At 40.6% G+C, this 18,580-nt stretch overlaps 1 protein-coding gene across 3 annotated transcripts in view; it reads left to right on the forward strand.

Annotated features, from left to right (window-relative positions):
• The window catches only part of LOC126272537 (adenylate kinase isoenzyme 1), a 99,120-nt gene that overhangs the window by 42,650 nt on the left and 37,890 nt on the right, over positions 1 to 18,580 (forward strand). For 2 of the 3 annotated variants that reach the window (XM_049975456.1, XM_049975455.1), the window contains exons 2-3: positions 11,517 to 11,649; positions 18,165 to 18,240. In XM_049975456.1, coding sequence (XP_049831413.1) covers positions 11,647 to 11,649; positions 18,165 to 18,240 — 79 coding nt within the window. In that variant the 5' untranslated portion in view covers positions 11,517 to 11,646. The remainder of the gene's footprint in view (positions 1 to 11,516; positions 11,650 to 18,164; positions 18,241 to 18,580) is intronic. The other variant, XM_049975454.1, reaches the window with a different exon arrangement.

An 18,580-nucleotide genomic window follows, 5' to 3' on the forward strand; every position in this document is an offset into this window, starting at 1 on the left:
AATTCTCGTGGCCCGAAAACGTTAGAAATGTTGCCCTATGGCTCCCGTTGGAAAAGTTTCAAGACTTGAAAGAGACCACTGTAGAGATAGCCCATAGGCAGTTGTGCAACACTCAGCCCGAAAAATAGTAACCGTTTCCTAAATTTAGTTTTAATAGGTCAAGTCAGCCAAATTGCTTACTTTGCTTACAAGCACCTAGAGGAAACATTTTCCTCGTTTTTCATATTGAGAAAGGCTGCTAATTCAGGTCTCATATGACAACATTTGCTTCTAGACAGAGTACCTCATCGATTGCTGCAAGAGATGACATGCGCGAGCTAATAAAACTTTCTCGAAGAGTCCAGTGTCTGCTTCAACAAGTTATTCGGCTTGTTGCAGAAGCCGAATGGCGTAACTCAGTGATTAAGACGCTGAACACGTAACCAGTAAGAGCAGAGTTCAAATCCCTAATCTCTGATTGATCATTCATTTGTTTTGTGGTTTCCACGAACAGCTTCAGGTGAAAGCAGGAGTGGTTTCTTCAGAAAAGATGCGTGTTGTTCTAAGCTCCTTTTTTTGGTCACCTCTGCTCCGTCCCTAATGACCGAACCGTGAACTAAAACTTAAATTTCAACAATCCTTCGATGCCATGACGAACCCACAGAAAAAATTCGTCACAGTAACTATTCTTCACAAAAGAATGAAGCTCTTTTGCATTCCATGTTTAATTTTTTTTTCAGTTTGCGCTTAACTTCTTTAACTTGTTTATATTAATTGTCACTCTACATCAAAATCTGTGACTTAATTCCTACATTTAAAGCTTTTCTTGATTGCGCCCTGTGTTGGTGAACCCCTTGGGTGTGACAGGCGCTTTAACTTATATGAGAAGAGAGAAGAAGTAAGACTTTTAGCATATACGAGTACAAAGAAGAAATATTTAGTAAATGAAATACGAGCTTACCGAGATTCGGACCTGATTTGCGACTGAGTTCAGAACTTAGTAACATGCAGAACTTTGACGTTCATTTTTAACTGGAAAAATCAACAGATTTTAAGGTAATATTGGCAGCACTCCAAGTGACAATTTTTTTTAAAAAAAGGTGTTTCAAAATGGATATATGGCTTTGAAAGTTTTGTAGCATATTTTTACATTCAACTTAGAGTTACAAATAATACATCAAATGCACCAACAAGTCAAACAATTTTGTTTGTATATCTGTGGGCAAAAGGAAGAGTATAGAACGACCATGAATGACTGAAGAAAGCGTTGAATGAGTGAGAGTATATCATGCGGGAGGCTAGTAGTGAATTAGCAAATCCAGTGACGTCTGTGTGGAAACTATTAAGGAGACGCTTACAACTATGTCCTTACTGTTTGTAGCTGTTACAAGCTCTCAAGTCTACATATTAAGGTTTACGTAGCAATTTGCAAACGAAATGCTGCATGACAGTGAAGCTCTTCTATATCGTGTCGTCTTTGGTGATGAATCGAAGTTTCACCTAAGTGGAAGTGTGAACACATATAATGTGTGCATGTGGAGGTCATGAAATCTCCATTGGATGGTAAATCTGCAACGAGTCTCCTAAATTGAATGTTTTTTGTACCATATCCCGACGGAATGTTTATGGCCCTTTTCTTTGGTAAAGCAACTGTAATTGATGTTTCTTACCTTGATGCGCTCGAACTATGGCTCTTACCTCAATTGAAGGAAGCTGAACCACAGAACTTTATTTGGCAGCAAGATGGTGCGCCACCTCCCTGGCGTAACGCAGTACGCGATTGGTTAAACGACGTTGTATCCAGCCGCTGGATTGACTGCAAGAGGCCGGATGACAGCTTGTTTTGCATGACACCACTCCCCCCTCCTTTACACACGATATGACATCATGCAAGTTTTACCTTTAGAAGTTCGTAGAGGATCATGTTTGTGTGCCTCCGCTACCAGCTGATCTACCCGACTTTATAAACAGCGTTATTGCAACAATTACTCCAGACATATTGATCTAATTTTGGGAAGATCTCGCCTACTGATTGGATGTCCGACTAATGTTGCTCACATTGAAAACTTATACTAGAAACCGTTTGAGTTGCCTTTTCATTTTCTCTATTATTTATAATTTTAAGTTGAATGTAATAAATGCTACAAAGATTTAGAACGCACATATTCATTCTGTAACAGCCTTTATACACAAGTGACCCAGTCGGTAACATCAAATGCTCCATGAGACAGTTCGCAGACGATGCTGCTGCAACACTAGGAGACTGTGGTGAGATGGGGAAGATTGACGATTGATGCAAGAGCTGGCAGTTGACCCTGAACGTAAATATAGGGTATCTCTTGCGCTTAAATAGGCGAAGGAATACATTACTGTTTGATTACTTTATTGATGATAAATCATAGGAAATACCAACTATCATAAAATATCCAGGATCAACCGTCCGGAGTGACCTAAAGTGGAATGATACAGACCTATTAACGTATCCGAAATACTATACAATGTAATAGGCGGGCTAGAGTGCAATTTTACAGAAGCCTTTTCCATTCTCATTATTTTTAACTGGTCGCATATTTTCTTACTGTTTCATACCACTTCTTTGCACTGGGTGACGAATATAAAATTTGTCTTGGCGTTTTCGACCAAAAATTGGTCTTAAGATTTACAACGGCTATTCAGTGCAGTGAAGAGAATTTTTGATGTGGGATGATATGTATTATGGAAATTCACACGCTCCGACAGACTGGGTGGGACCTAGCCTGAAGATAAAAAAACAACGGATCGAAAAGCCACAATGCCGCTTCATTCTGAGACTTTCGGCAGCACCGAAGACTTACAGATTGATCAAAAGTTCTAACGGATTTTTTGTCGTCAGTTTTCTAACTGGTTTGATGCGGCCCGTCATGAATTCCTCTTCTGTGCCAACCTTTTCATATGAGAGTGAAGCTTGCACCCTACGTCCTCAATTAGGCTGGGTGTGTTCCTGTCTCTGTCTTCCTCTACAGTTTCTATCCTCTACAGCTCCCTGGAGCACCACGGGAGTTATTCTTTGATCACTCAACACATGTCCTATCATCCAGTCCCTTCTTATTGTCAGTGTTTTCCGTACGTCCCTTTCTTCGCAGATAAGCTTCCCATTCCTTATCTTATCCGTCCACGTGATTTTCAACAGTCTTGTGTAACATCACACCTTAAACGTTTCGATTCTCTTCTGTTCCAGTTTCTCAACGGTCCATGATTCCCTACCATATAATCTTGTGCTCGAAACATACATTTCTCAGAAAATTCTTCCTTAATTTAAGGCCTATGTTCTCTAGGCCAGGAGAGCCCTTTTTTCCACACTGGTCTTATGTCCTCCATGCTTTGTTGCTACTCTCATTATTGCTACTTTCCACTACCTTTTTCTTTTTCAGGTTTATTCTCGTTCAGTATTCTGCTCTCATTAGATTGATCATTCCATTCAACAGATCTTGTAACTCTTCTTCATTTTCACTGAGGATAGCAGTGTCACCAGCGAATCTTATCATTGATATCCTTTCATAATTAATTTTAATCGCACTCTTTAACCTTTTTATTTCCGTCATTACTTCCATGAGGTGTAGATTGAGCAATAGAGTCAAAGACCACATTTCTGTCTTATACCTTTTTAATCTGAGGACTTCACTCTTCGTCTTCCAACCTTATTGTTCTCTCTTTGTTCTTGTACATATTGTATATTGCCCGTGTTCCTCTATAGCTTATTCAGATTTTTCTCAGAATTTCAAACACCTTGCACCATTTTTCACTGTCCAACGCTTTTTCCAGGTTGATAAGTCCCCTGATTGTGTCTTAATTTTTTTTCAGTCTTTCTCCCTTTACCAGCACGTCAGAACTGCCTGTCTGGTGGCCTTATCTTTCCGAAAGTCAAACTGATTTTCACATAGCAGATCTCTAATTTTCTTTTCCATTCGTCTGTATATTGTTGTTGCCAGCAGCTTGGTCGCACAGGCTGCTAACCTCCTTGTGCGATAGTTCTCGTACTTACGTGCTCTTGTTATCTTCTGATACGGGTGGATAATATTTTTGATAAGTCTGATAATGTTTCGACAGTCTTTCTGGCTGGACACACCAGCTTGAATAGTAGTTTTGTGGCCCCTTCCCCAAGTGAGTTTAGCAATTCTGATGGAATGCTATAGATCCTTTTTGCCTTATTCCATCTTATGTATTCCATAAGTCTGATTCATAACGGAACAAATACAATAAAGATTCATAAGCTTTTTTTACAATGTCCTGCCACGGCGATCTTTCAATTCCCACTTGTACAGATAACCGGCGTCGTTATATGACTTTCCTATAGGCTATCTTTCACTTGACCAAGGCTTTTTCACTTCGGGCCGATTTGTGACACATTCCTAACGATCTCTTTGCTATTTAGAATAATTTTTCCCGGAGTGTAAAAGACTTTCCTCATCAATTGTATTTTCATGACTCTTATGGGGCGTGACAGGCTTCAGAGATTTACTCTAATATTTTAATCTGATACTATGTACCTCTCTCTCTTCTTCATTGTGTTTATCTTAATTTATCAATATTTAAAGAGAGTTGCCACTAAAACAGATGATGATAGTACTGTAGTTCTAGGGGACTGATGACCTCAGGAGTTAAGTCCCATAGTGCTCAGAGCCATTTGAGCCATTTCATACGGCGTTAGTAGTGTCCTTCTTGACACAGTCACGTCGTTTAAACATCTGAGCGTAACGTTGCAAAGCGATATGAAATGGAACGAGGACGTGAGGATTGTGGTAGGAAAGGCGATTGGTCGACCACGGTTTATTGGGAGAATTCTAGTAAAGTGTGGTTCATCTGTAAATGCGGTCTGTTCCTGAGTACTGCTCGAGTGTTTGGAATCCGTACCAGGTCGGATTAAAGGAAGACATTATAGCAATTCAGAGGCGGGCTGCTAGATTCGTTACTGGTAGGTTCGAACACAACTCAAGTGCTACGGAGATGCTTCGGGAACTCAAATGGGAATTCCTGGAGGGAAGACGACGTTCTTTTCGAGGGATATTATTGGAAAAATCTAGGTGCAGAACGATTTTGTTGCCTCCAACATACACTGCGCATAATGACCACGAAGATAAGTTACGAGAAATTAGGGCTCATACGGAGGCATATAGACAATCCTTTCTGCCTCGTTCTATTAGCGAGTGGAACAGGAAAGGAAATGGCCAGTGGTGGTACGGGGTACTCTCCACCACGCCCAGTGAGGTTGACTGAGGAGCATCGATGTTGATGTAGATGTAGATGTATATGTAGGTGTAGAAGCGCAGGGTTATGTACTGTTCAAGATTTAGAGGCCGTTTCTTTACCGCCCGCTCTAATGAACGAAGGCTGCAACGTGTTCCAAAGTGAAGTACCACACGCAGTTGCAGTTATTTTGAAAGGACTTGTGTCAAAAACAACTTGTTAAAATTTCGCGAGCCGGCGACGAATGTGACTTTCTGAAGTTTCTGCACCTAATAAGGCCAGTGCAATCCCTTGGCGTGCTGCCTGCATCCTTCGCGCATTAGCGCGTTTAGTGGTGCCGCAAACTGGATTGTCGCAGTCACGTGCTCCGAGTCCGTCCCTAAAGGGCGTGAACGTGGAGCGGTTGGAAACAACTGAGTTTGCCGTCAGGCAGCGAAGCCCGCCGGCTGGCATTTGTCCAGGGTCGCCGTGTGACGTCACACTGCGGCTGCGGCGACCTGCGCAACACGCGCCGCGGCTGACGAGGAAGTGCGCCGTGTTAACACCGCGCTGCAGGTCACGCCCCCTCCCCCCGCCCCCCCCATAATCTGGAAACTTATTTTCATTTCAAGTTATTTGTGATGAGGAAGATAGATGACTGCAAAACCAATAATAAGAGGTTCAGGAATACCTCAAAAATAAGGTGACTCGCAAACACTTTAGGAGATCACTGATGAACAAATTCGACTTGAAGCTTTCGTAACAATATGTGACCAATGTCCACGGAAACGTAAGGAGTGAATATTCGGATTTAAGGTTCCAAGACGACGAGAGAGGGAATACAATATCAGAATGGCGACGAAAGCGGAACTGTGCCGCTTTTTCATTCTATCTATTACTTTCTCAATTTCCAAATCCCATTTTTCATACTTATAAGCCAAATTTTTTCGAATAATTCTGCTTCCATTCTTCTTGAAATTATTTAATTGCTTGGTTGTGTTTATGCAAGGCGTTCTGAGGGACATGAGCGCGTCAGCCGTGTGCTGCACTCAGTCTTGTTGAAAAAGGTGATCTGCAAGCTTCAAAAGAAGAGCAAAGCAGCGTAGCGCATTTTCTGACAGGAGTGTGGGAAACAGAAATAAATCCACGACTGGTACAAGTGAAGAGAGACACGGCATGTGTGTTGCAATTCTCATGCTCAATCAGACCTCCGCGGCATCGGTTGCTATCGTAAATTGCCGGTCATAAATAATGACGGCATCCTCCAGCTGGACAATGGCATCGTTATTGCCGTTTGGCTTTCCAAGCCGGCTATCATCGGCCGATAACGTTCGTCATCCCTTTACCCCCTGGGCCACATCTTTACACTTGTTCTATTCTTCGATGCCTTTCCATTAAGTGCACCTATTCCGCGCCACACCCCTTTGCTCTTCTTTTGAAGCCTCCACTTCACTTTTCACCTCGACTCAGTGTAGTGGACAGTTGAAGAGTGCATTTGCTATTTCTGTCGTCACGTATGTGTGTATCTGTGTCCCTCTATATCGGCGAGTTTGGAATTTCAGCTCGCTTATATGGACCACATCTTCTTCCGCTGGCAATAAAATTACGATTATTTCAGCGGTTTTCATTTTGCAGACTCCGGTTCGTTTCTTTTGGAATGCTCCTTATAATCACCCTCTCAACACTGTACCCTAGATGTTTTGGAGCGCTGTAGGTGGTGTAATGGTTCCAGAGGCCATATGACTCTCCATCTACAACTCCCAACTCCATCTACATCTACATCTACTTAATTTCTCTGCAGTTCACAATTATTTGCCTGGCAGAGGATTCATCGAACCAACTTTAAGCTACTTCTCTACCATTCCACTCTCGAACAGCGTGCGGGAAAAATGAACACTTAAATCTTTCTTCTCTTATTTTATTATGATGATCATTTTTCCCTAGATAGGTGGGCGCGAACAGAATATTTTAACACTCTGAGGAGAAAGTTGACGACTGAAATTTCATCAGAAATCACTACAGCAGCGGAAAACGCCTTTGCTTTAATGACTGCCACCCCAGTTGGTGTATCATATCCATGGAACTCTCTCTCCTATTTCACGATAATACAAAACGAGCTGCCCTTCTTTGAACTTTTTCGATGTCCTCCCTCAGTTCTGTCTGATGCGGATCCCACACCGCACAGCAGTACTCCAGAAGAGGGCGGACAAGAGTAGTATAAGCAGTCTCTTTAGTAGTTGCATTTTCTATGTGTTCCGCCAAGAAGTCACAGTCTTTGGTTTGTTTTCGCCACAACGTTATCTATGTGATGGTTCCAATTTAAGTCATTCGTAATTGTAGTCCCTAGGTATTTAGTTGAATTTACAGCCTTTGGATTACTGTTATTTATCATGTAACCGAAATTTAGCGCATTCTTTTTAGTCCTTAAGGGGCGAGTTAACACTTTTCATGATTTAGAGTTTATTTCCACTTTTCGCATCATACAGGTATCTTATCTAAATCATTTTGCAAGTCGTTTTGACCATTTGATGACTTTTCAAGATGGTAGATGACAAATATTCCACAGGACTGCTCACATTGTCTCCTAAATCGTTGGCAGCGCGGGGTAGCCGAGCAGTCTTAGGCGCCTTGTCCCGGTTCGGAGTTTATGTTGGTCAGGAATAACAGAGGGTCTATAACACTCCTCGGGGAACTTCAGATATCACTTCTGTTGTTCTCGATCAATTTCCGTCAGTCATTACGAACTGTGGCCTTTCTGACAGGAAATCACGAGTCCAGTCACATAACTGAGACGATGCTCCATAGGCACATAGTTTAATTAGAAGACGCTTTTGAGGAACGGTGTCAATAGCCATTTGAAAAATCTCAAAATATGGAATCAGTTTGACTTCTCCTGTCGATAGCGCCCATTATTTCGTGAGAATAAAGAGCTACTTGTGTTTCACAATAAATATATTTTCTGAATCAATGTTGGCTATTTCTCAATAATTCGTTTTCTTCGAGGTGATTCATAGTGTTCCTACACGCCGTATATGGTTCAAAATCCAACTGCAAATCGACATGAGTGATATCGGTCTGTAATTCAGTCATGACAACGAAGTGGTGCGTGTGTGCCAGACGATTGTTTGGAACCAGCGCAGTAAGATAGCTTGATGTTGATGTCCCGATAGAAGGGCAAAGGAAAGCTTGGATGTGTTCATGACTACAACGTGAATGAAGCTGCCCGATTTATTTACGTATCAACTCAGACTGACCAGTGTATCTCCAAGGAATGGTATACCACTCCCAGCCACGTATCACGGCCGATGAACAGTGTTAGCAAGAAGATCCTAACTGACTGGGTCTGTAAATGAGTGTCATATTTGTCAGTGACTGTCGGTTTCAGACGCGACAGTAACTGTTGCTCTCTGTGATTGGAAGTCCATCTCATTCAGTTTCCTAGCCAGCACCGTGAAGGGAACTGCATGCAATGCACAGTTGGACCAAGTGTAACTTTTTCTCCTACATCTTCATCATGAGTATGCTTTGGACGCTCTCCGCTCTCGTCTTCCAAAATGACAGTTTCCGTGTTCACTGGGCTGCACGCGTACGTTTCTCGCTTGACGAACACTCACCGAAGGAGGTGGCGCAGTGGTTAACACACTGAGCTCGCATTCTGGAGGACGATGGTTCATATCCCCGTCCGGCAATCCACATTTAGGTTGCCTGTGATTTCTCTACATCGCTTAAACCAAATGACTGGTTGGATCCTTTGCAAGGGCACGGCTGATTTCCTTCCCTAATCCGAGCTTGTTCTCCGTCTGTAAATAACCTCGTTGTCGACTTCACGTAAGCACTAGCCTTTCTTCCTCTTTGAGGAACACTCAAGGACCCTATCGTATCTCGACTGGTCCGACAACTCGTGACAGAAAATGTCTGGGACTACTTGGAACAGCAGGCGAAACATTGCAGTCAGCACCTCTGCAGTTCGTTAGGACTACGGTATTTAATCATCTAGGAGTGACTTCAGCAGAGTATTGCTTAACTGAAAGAACTTGTGGACTCTCTTTCTTGCCGGATTGAAGTCGTTATAAAAACTAGATGCTACCTAGCCAGTATTAACGTGATGTCTCCTGGGGACCAAATGTGAGTAGTTTAACACCCAGTCCGTAGCGAGTTCGTTAGGAACGGAAGCAAGAGTTAAGCATTGTTGTAAGGCAAAAAGTTGCATTTTTTACTTTAGTATAAGAGATTTAAATTTAATGCTTTTTTTGTCGAGAACTGATATGTCGAGACGGTGACTGTTAATTTTTACAATAAAGTAAAAAAAACAACCAGCCACTTTTATAATGTTAACTATAAGTAACCAATAGCGCCGTTATCGGTTTCGAACCGAGAGGTTCATCTTCAGATGATTATTCATATTTAAAATATGGCGAAGGTTACTTTGGATGCTGGTGTCCTGCATCGAAAAACAACGTAAGAAAATGACTGTTTCATTGTCAACGGACCTATTAAAGAATTATAGTAGAATAAAGAACTTCCTAAAATAAGAAGCGAATTACTTTTGTGTTACTTACGTTAACTGCACCATCTTTTTATTGAATTGATGACCAAGCAATATTTAACAATTTCCTGGACTTTGAACACATAAGCAGTTCCATTGATAGGCCGTTTTATAATAAAATAGTCCTTTCACTCCCTTCGTTTTTTGCTGTAGGGCGCGCTTGCCCAGGAGCATTTTCCACAATCAGCGAACATCACGTGTGCAGAATAATGTAATTTTCAATGTGAGAAGTCACCTAAAGAAAGTGTCGCTTCGAAACTGCGTGAAATTTCCTCGCTATACTATACCCACATAAGAGTCACAGTTTAGCCGCGATTTTCTAGTAAGTGGTGTAGGTAACATGCAATGTAATTTGTCATGGCTTCCCACCCGAGACTACGGTGGTTCAGCTAATCATTTCGAGGATAATCTCAATGAATCGACGCGTAGGATGATTTCCTCCTACACGTTTTCCGTGAGTCTCTCGTAGATGTCCCTCGAACGAGTTCTTGCAGCGCATTGGATTCTTTAGGAGTTGCAAGCACGCTACCTTTGATTGTAAGTGGACATGCAGATAGTTAATTTACTTGAAATAATAAAACAGCAATAACGCAGTAGTCTGAAACGATTCATCTCAAAAAGATGATAAGTTTCGTGAGCATGGGAAAACCGACTATCACGTGAGAACAGGCTTCGAATACATCTGTCGTCAACTAGCTAGATTGGCACGAGGCCGAAATCTCTTACTGACATCGTAAAACTTCGTAGCTCTTCGTACATCTTCGGTAATTTAACAGTATTCACTTGTCTACTGAATTAACTGAATTACTGCATAGCGTCGTTATGATGTTAAAGCCGTGATAGCGCTTAGGCTCCGGCTATTATTTGCCACGTAAAAAAAATGGTTCAAATGGCTCTGAGCACTAAGGAACTTGACATCTATGGTCATTAGTCCTCTAGACTCAGAACTACTAAAACCTAAATAACTTAAGGACATCACACACATCCATGACAGAGTCAGGATTCGAACCTGCGACCGTAGGAGCAGCGCTGTTCTGGACTGAAGCGCCTAGAACCTCTCGGCCATAACGGCCGGCTTTGCTACGCCAGAAGTGGACTCCAGTAACAAATATTTAGTAAAGAAAAATCTGAGTTTCGCGCCAGAACACTTGCCGTTTCCTTACGTATTGACCACGAAAAAGATTGACTCTCATTGCTCGCGTACTTTTCCTCACTGCCATGATTCACTGCCGCGCTATGTGGTTCAATCGTCGTTTGTGGAAACCAGCTACTTACTTGCTGCTGTCGTATTATGCAGCGCTGCTTAAGACAGCGAATTACTCCTGCTATCTGCTGAGTTCTCGTAAACGTAAAATTTAGAAGATACATAATTCCAGTACAGGTGGGACCTGTAAAACTGCTCTGTTATACCTAATAAATAGCATTATAAAATGTCTGGTTGCCATTGTAAAAATTATCCTGTATGTGTCTTCAATTTATTTACTTTTTAGTCAGACTGTGGCCTTCAACGTTCCCAGTTCAGGGCTGAATACAAAAATAATAGCTATTTTTGAGGTTGCAGCAGCAGACCTAGCGAGTGGAGATGACGTCGTAGCAACTTGGCGTGACGTGGTAACAGGTAAGCTGCAGCACATCTAAACAGTCATAGGCGTGAGGGACACGAGCGGTCACAGACCGCCAAAGAACGCCGTGCCCAGGTCCGAAAGCAGAGCACAACGGAGGCAGCTGACGCCGGCCAAGGCTGCGGCCGACACCGCTGCAAATATAGCAGGCGCTGTTTTTATTTAAGCCGGGCCCTGAGCGGAGCCGAGACCGCGGACCTGCCGCACCGCAGAACGCAGCACGGCACATCAGTCCGCCAAGATCCGCAGTCGCACAGCCACCAGGAGAGCGCAGGGTAGCCCCAGCAGCCCGCAGCCATGGTGAGTACCGGCCGCCGACGCGACCGCCACAGCTCGGCTGGTGTCGACATCGCACCGCACTGGTACGCAACAGACAACACGCCTACTCTGCCTAAACACTAATACTTTGGGATCCCCATCACCGGTCAAAGCTTAACCCTACATCTGCTCTGTGTCGCGACTACCACCCGCCAGTGTAATACTCACTGTGGATCTGTTCAACAGTTGCCTTACCAGCTCGCAAGTAGATGTCCTCTAACTACTACGCAGATCTGTAGAACTCATTCTTAGATCAATTCTCCTGCAAGTTATTGGTAATTAGTACACAAAACACCCACAAACCAAGTCTTTCAAATTTTATAATAACTGTTTCAACAGACCTGGTAACATATAATAGCTAGCTGTATGATCTGTTTCCATCTTAGACCATCTTCACTTCATGCCGTTGATATTGCTACATAAGCAATTCTTCTGAGTCATATTTACGTATACTATCAGCTATAAGCTGATGAGATTAAGACGTCTGAAAATATCAACAATTATGTCTTATTTCGACACCCAAAGTGCACAACCCATCATACAGCTTATTATTGCATGTGGTCAGTGTCACTAAATTCTATTCTGAAAACATTTTCGAGTTGAATTTGAAAAAAAGGTTGTTGATAACTGTCACCGTACACTGGTTTAGCTGCAGACAGCAAAAATTATTTCATACGTACATGTACAGACGGTGCCAGATGTACCCGAACGTACATCTCTAATTGGATATGTGTTGAAATTCTTGGAGCAGGAAAATAAAGTTAATATGGTCCAAAATAATACGTTTCTGTACGTTATAGGAAACTGTCGTCCAATGTTACATCCTTCCTACGAAAATAAGTCATTAACACAACGCAAATTGCTGGTTCTTGTATAAAGCTTCACGAAACTTAGTCTAGTGACTGACATTACATAAAATTTAAATAATTTCACTTGTCTTAATTGTCCTACTTCGGAAACTATTATAATAACTACACAGACTCTTTTTAGCCTTATGTTCCACAAACTTTTGTTTTAAACTTACGTTTCGGCTAGCAGCTTATTTCATAGTATCTTTAAAATAACTTCATGCTTACGTCGTGTGAAAATAAAGTTTTTTTTGGGGACTTATACATAGAAAATGATTTGTTAATATCATCTTTGCATAATTTATTCAACCTTCTTTTACTAAATAAACGCTCTTTTCCTTTAATTTTATAGCCTGTTTTATGCCTAAAGTTAAGTGCTTAGCACAGAAAAATTTTGTTTTAAAGAACACAAATAATATTCGATCGAAATCGAATTCTCACAGCACATCATTCCAGCGCGGTGAAAAATGCGATTAAATTGTGCGCAAATTGAGGACCAGTGAAATTTAAAATGGTTCCAAAATCGCAATTATCTCCACATGTATGACTGCCTGCCTTTATGTTTATAAAATTAAAACTACGTTACTTTCCAAGCTGCCTTTCTTTGGACCCAGATTAACTAGCTAACCATTTCCGAATTATGACCAGCATTATCGCTAGTGTTTCTTTTTATTTCGCTCAAAAATAAAATAAGCAAAGTATCCAAACACTAAACATTTGTCCCACGAAGAAAAGCAATAACTCTCGGCCAGTCGGTTGAACCAATAAGAGATATATTGAAGTAAATGGAGGTATGCAGGAATCTCAGAGCATTCGCATTTTAGCACCTGCAAATTTTTCGAGCGCTGTGTTAGACTGAACTCGCCACGACCCCTATGACCTTTGGTGTTTGGTTTCCCACGTAGCGGCTCTGCCGTGCCAGTTGCGGGGGACGGAAATAACGCTGACTCTACGTCTGTTTCTCCTGTCTTCTGTAAACTGTTACCTTATCATCTGATAAGCGTGATGAGTCTGTTATCGAGTAATTCGCGACACACGTAGCAGTATAATCAGTAAACAATCGTGACACGTTCTTGTCATGAGTATTGTATGCATGAAACAAAACAGTCAATCAGTCTGGCTTCAAAAGAAAACAAAATGGAGAAAAGAATAAGTTCTATCAATTGTAAATAAATAATTACTCTTAATTTAATACTAGAAGTCGAGCCATTGACACTAAGAACTAAAGTAATTGGGCATGAAACTGCATTTTTTATGTTTAAAGAAAAACAATATGTTGGTATCTTCTCTGTGATCGAAGATAAGATACGAACAACAACTTTGTAACGCTAATTTAATTGTTAAAATAAATTAGAAATGACTTCATTCTACACTTATGTCCCATGCTACATCCGTGTAATTCAGGATTCCAGTACTTGGACAGTCACTTGTAGGATATACATTAAACTAAATAAATTGAAAATATTGCATTTCTTCAAAATTTCTCTCTGTTTTATAGTAAGTTCAATGGTGATAAACATGAACTTCATAAACTGTGGTTTAAATGAGACTCGGCGGAAAACTGCAAATATGTAATTATATCACAGGAAAAAATATTTGTCATTTGTTATCTGACTTTCTGTCTGTTCGTCTGCTAAGACCCCTTTTTCTCACGAAGTTTCATGTTTCAAGGTGAAATTTAAACCAGACACTAAGGACTATGGTCCCTTGGCGCTGTAAAAAATTGAACGTTCTAAGTCAATGCACTCAAAAGATACGTCCATTTATGTCACATATTTTGATACTCGCGAAGTCACTCATCAAGACCTATAGGCTACTTCCCGTTAGCTTACAATCATGACATTTGGCAAGAAGCAAAGGTTCACAGTACAACTAAAAGAAATAAAAATCCTTACTTGCATCACATGAAAAAAAAAAATTTTTTGTCATTTGTTATCCGACGTCAAACCTGGAAATTTAAACATTCTCGGAAATCTAGGAATCACTGAGATCGATATCTTACCACTATCAATATCGATAACAAGCAAAAATAGTCGAGATCCTAGATTTCCGGAATGAATGAACTGTCTATACATATAATTGAGTTTGTACGGAACCCTCAGTGCGCATGTCTTACTCGCACCTGGCCAATTTTTGTAGTTTAGTTTGAGTTTTATCACACATTCCATAAGGCAGTATTAGTTATAACCAGAAGAAAAGTTCTCATAATTGTATGTCAGGAAACTAATCTAATCTAATCTAATCTAATAGCTGTTGAGATATACTTACGTCGAGTACTGTGGCAGTATCGGGTGGCGTAGGCCGTCTTACTTTTGCAGTTCTTTGCGCAGATCTGAATGGTTGTTTTTTCAGGAAAGCTCAAACCACCATGCCCGATTACAGTTCTGCTAATGGCCATCTTCTACAGACTGTTGATGATTCGCAGTTCACAGCTTGCATTTTATTTGCAAATAAGACGGGAGTCACAAGAAAAGTCATACAAAAGTACCACAATGCGAGCGTATGGCCAGACTCAAATCCTAGAGCAATAATAGAGGTGAGGCATCAGGAATGCTTCAGTATTACTGTATGGGCAGGAATGGTCGGTGACAGAGTCACAGAGCCATACATTTTACCAAACAGATTAACAGGTGCTGTGTATCACCTGTTTCTGCATGATGAATTACCAGCGCTATTGGAGAAAGTTACCCTTCCAGAAAGACATCTACTGTGGTTTACGCACTATAGGACACCACTCTGTTTTCTACGGATCGTGCAATAATACCTCACCTAAAGGCCTAGCGGACGATGGATTGACCGAGAAGGTCCAGTAGCCTGGCCTCCCCATTCACCACACTTGACTCCATCGGATTTCTGTCTATGTGGACATTTAAAGTCATTCGTGTAAGCCCAACCCGTCGGCAGTGTGTAGACGTCGCAGGAACGTGACACCAATGCACCTGACACAGTCCGAATGGAGTCAGTTGTATTTGAAAGGGTGAGAAGAAGGACTGAAGCATGTCTCAGCATTTGTGATAACCGTCTGCAGCACTGCCTATAGTGTCTACGTAATAGAAAGATGGGAATGAGAGAACAGATAGGCCCATATCGGTAGACGTGTCGGTTTCTGATCATATTGTTATTGGAACTTTTCTTTTAGTTTTGACCAGTGCTACCTCCTGTAGGAATATATGATACTTTTTAAATACTTAGTATGTAAAAAAATCAAAATAAAGTAAATGAAATTTATACTCATATAGGACATATACAAGGTAAACATCAAAATAAAATTACAGTGCAGCCGCAAGGAATCTGTCTTAAAGTTGTGGACTAGAAAAAAGTCTTTATTAGTCAAGATAGCAAGTTTTTTTTATATAACTAGTTTCGGCTAAATTAACGAACTAGCCATTTCAAGATTCTTTTTTTAGTGTACATCACGAACTGGTGGGGCACATCGACATGATTTTGTTTAAGGTGAATTGCTTACAAAGTTTTTTGTAGTCTCCATTCGCCCGACTTACACATTTGACTAAGGATTTTTTTGTGAATCTGCAACTGTCAATAAACGCAGATCGCTTATCTCCAATTTTTCTCTGCCAAATAGCAACAGAATCTGGCTTTCATTGGAATAAATATATAACAACTAATTTGCTATGGATATTCAGTACGTAGCCTCGTCAACGAAAACGTTCACGTTACGCCGAACGACTCAGTGTTATATTACTTATTACTCCTGTATTTTCTTAGGATCACAGCAATTTGCTGAATGCATCTTATTGTTCACACTCTTAAACAATGCGTTAGCTGTATCCTTTTACCTTTAATTTTTAAAGTTCTTAAACTTTTCTTCCTCAATTTTAAAATTCTTATCTAACGTCTACTTATTTGTGGTGTATTTTCCTTTATTGGCTTATGAAGAAGGGCACTAAGTGGCCGAAGCTGGTTGAGGAATTCAATTTCCTGTATGAAATTGGTTGCTGTTTACTTCGATATATACAACTAGAAGTGCTGAGGGTGGATAAAGTACTTAACATAACACGACTTGCAACAATTATTTCGTGTATGTAAGAACATCACACATTTTCAAGACTAGGAGAGTTATAAAATACACACATACGAATCTCCTTAGCCCCCATCTTAGAAGAATGTTTCATTGGCTCAGATAACGAATTTTCAATAGGAATTACATAAAATATAAACATTACTTTACAGATTACTAGAACTGATCTAAGACACATATCCTAGTTTATAAAGTACAATGATAGAAATCTATTGTAAAATTTTACCACTGATAAACAATTTTTGACATCTTCCACATGCACTTAATGGCTGAAACGTTTCTTGGTATGTTAAATCATGCAATAGAACACTATGGCATTAGTGCAAAGAATAATATCAATGTTTTTCTTTGTTTGTTTTATTCTGTATACACACGCTTTTGTTCAATTCAGATTAGTGAATCATAAGGAATCCATGCAGATTTAAATATCTCTGGAGTGAGCATTAAGATGCGCAGGATAGATTTTGAGTTGCCAGTATACAGTGCCATCGTGGTCAAGTGATCTCGTAGTCGCGCAGAACGAACGTCACGTCACTGCGCCGTCACATCAGCGTGTATTTACACTTAAGTCACGTCAGTTTGCTTAGCCCAGTACCGGATAGCTGTACAAAAAGTCATAGCATCGGAACTGAGTAACTAACAACAACAAAGTTTGCTAGCGGTCAATGCATACTTCTTAACGTATGTTCTTGATCAGTTATGTTTAATAATGTACTGAGAAGTGAAATATCATTTCAAAACATCAACATTTATTTACTAGGGAAAATAATATTTTACGTTCAAGCACATGAAGCAATGGGCACAAAGAAATACATGGATCCTTTTTACTCTATTCATTAAGGTTTTTCTTATGTAGCTAATAACATCGTAAACAGCTATTTTTCTTCTTTGATAAAGCTGACCGTTTCAGTTAAAATGTAATGGAAATTGCTTCTTCAACATATGTTCTTATTTACATACATTGTGGGGGCGGCTCTGTTCCGTATTGCAAAACGTAATAATTTTTCGCTTTCAGATATCTGACCTCACCTGTGTAAGAACACTCAACGGAGAAAAATATCCAAGTTGTCATGATACATTGCAATTTGCCACGAAAGCAAATGATAACGATAAAAATAAAGATAACGAAAACACAAACGCATGAAATCCACAACCACAACACGAGTGAGCGAGGCAAAAATACGTTAACTTACGATGTTAGCAGGACGACGCCATCAAAGTTTTCTTCCCATGAAACGATGACGTGACGTGACGTGACGGCCAATATGAACTGGCCTTAAGCAAACATTGACAACCCGAGATAATGTGAAAATTTCAGCTTAATGTCGACAACATGCGCAGAACACAATCCTCACTTCAGAGATATTTCTACGCTATGGGAATTCGCGCTGATAACTGGCGCTTACGCCAGAGACAGTGAAAATCTTTTAACGCAAGAAACGTAATATCTCTGGTCCTGTTCCCACTTTTGTAAACAATGTATTGCAGCTGTTGCTGTGCGTCTCAGGTCCTGTATTCCATTGCCCTCCATTTCTCATCCTGAGTTTTTCTTTACTACGAAAGAGGGGATTTCATCATGTCTTGCTAAATATGATCTTCCCTTATTGCAGGCAGACACAATCGAGAGGAAGGAGTATGATCTGGCACCACTGAAGAATGCAAAGCTTCCCATTATATGGGTCCTTGGTAAGTGTTCATATTACAGTTTTTAAACATTGCACCAGACATCTTTATTTAGTAACTCATGTATAAAGGTTTCCCTATTCAAACAGATTCAGTGAACACTGTCAACACACTAAACTAAAACTTCCAGTTACGTAATTTTAGAGTCATGATGTCGCTATTTTGTGGCTGCTAGATATGAGACCTAAACTGTTGTCATTGGTTTTGTGTCTGCACTAAAAGTTTGAGACAGTCTCCACCGCTACCAACACTGTTTTCGTGTTCCGAATGTTTTCTTTGAATAAATTACTGTATAGAAAAAATGGCTCTGAGCACTATGGGTCTTAACTTCTGAGATCATTAG

This window comes from Schistocerca gregaria, chromosome 5, assembly GCF_023897955.1.
Source record: "Schistocerca gregaria isolate iqSchGreg1 chromosome 5, iqSchGreg1.2, whole genome shotgun sequence".
Classification (NCBI taxonomy): Eukaryota; Metazoa; Arthropoda; class Insecta; order Orthoptera; family Acrididae; genus Schistocerca; species Schistocerca gregaria.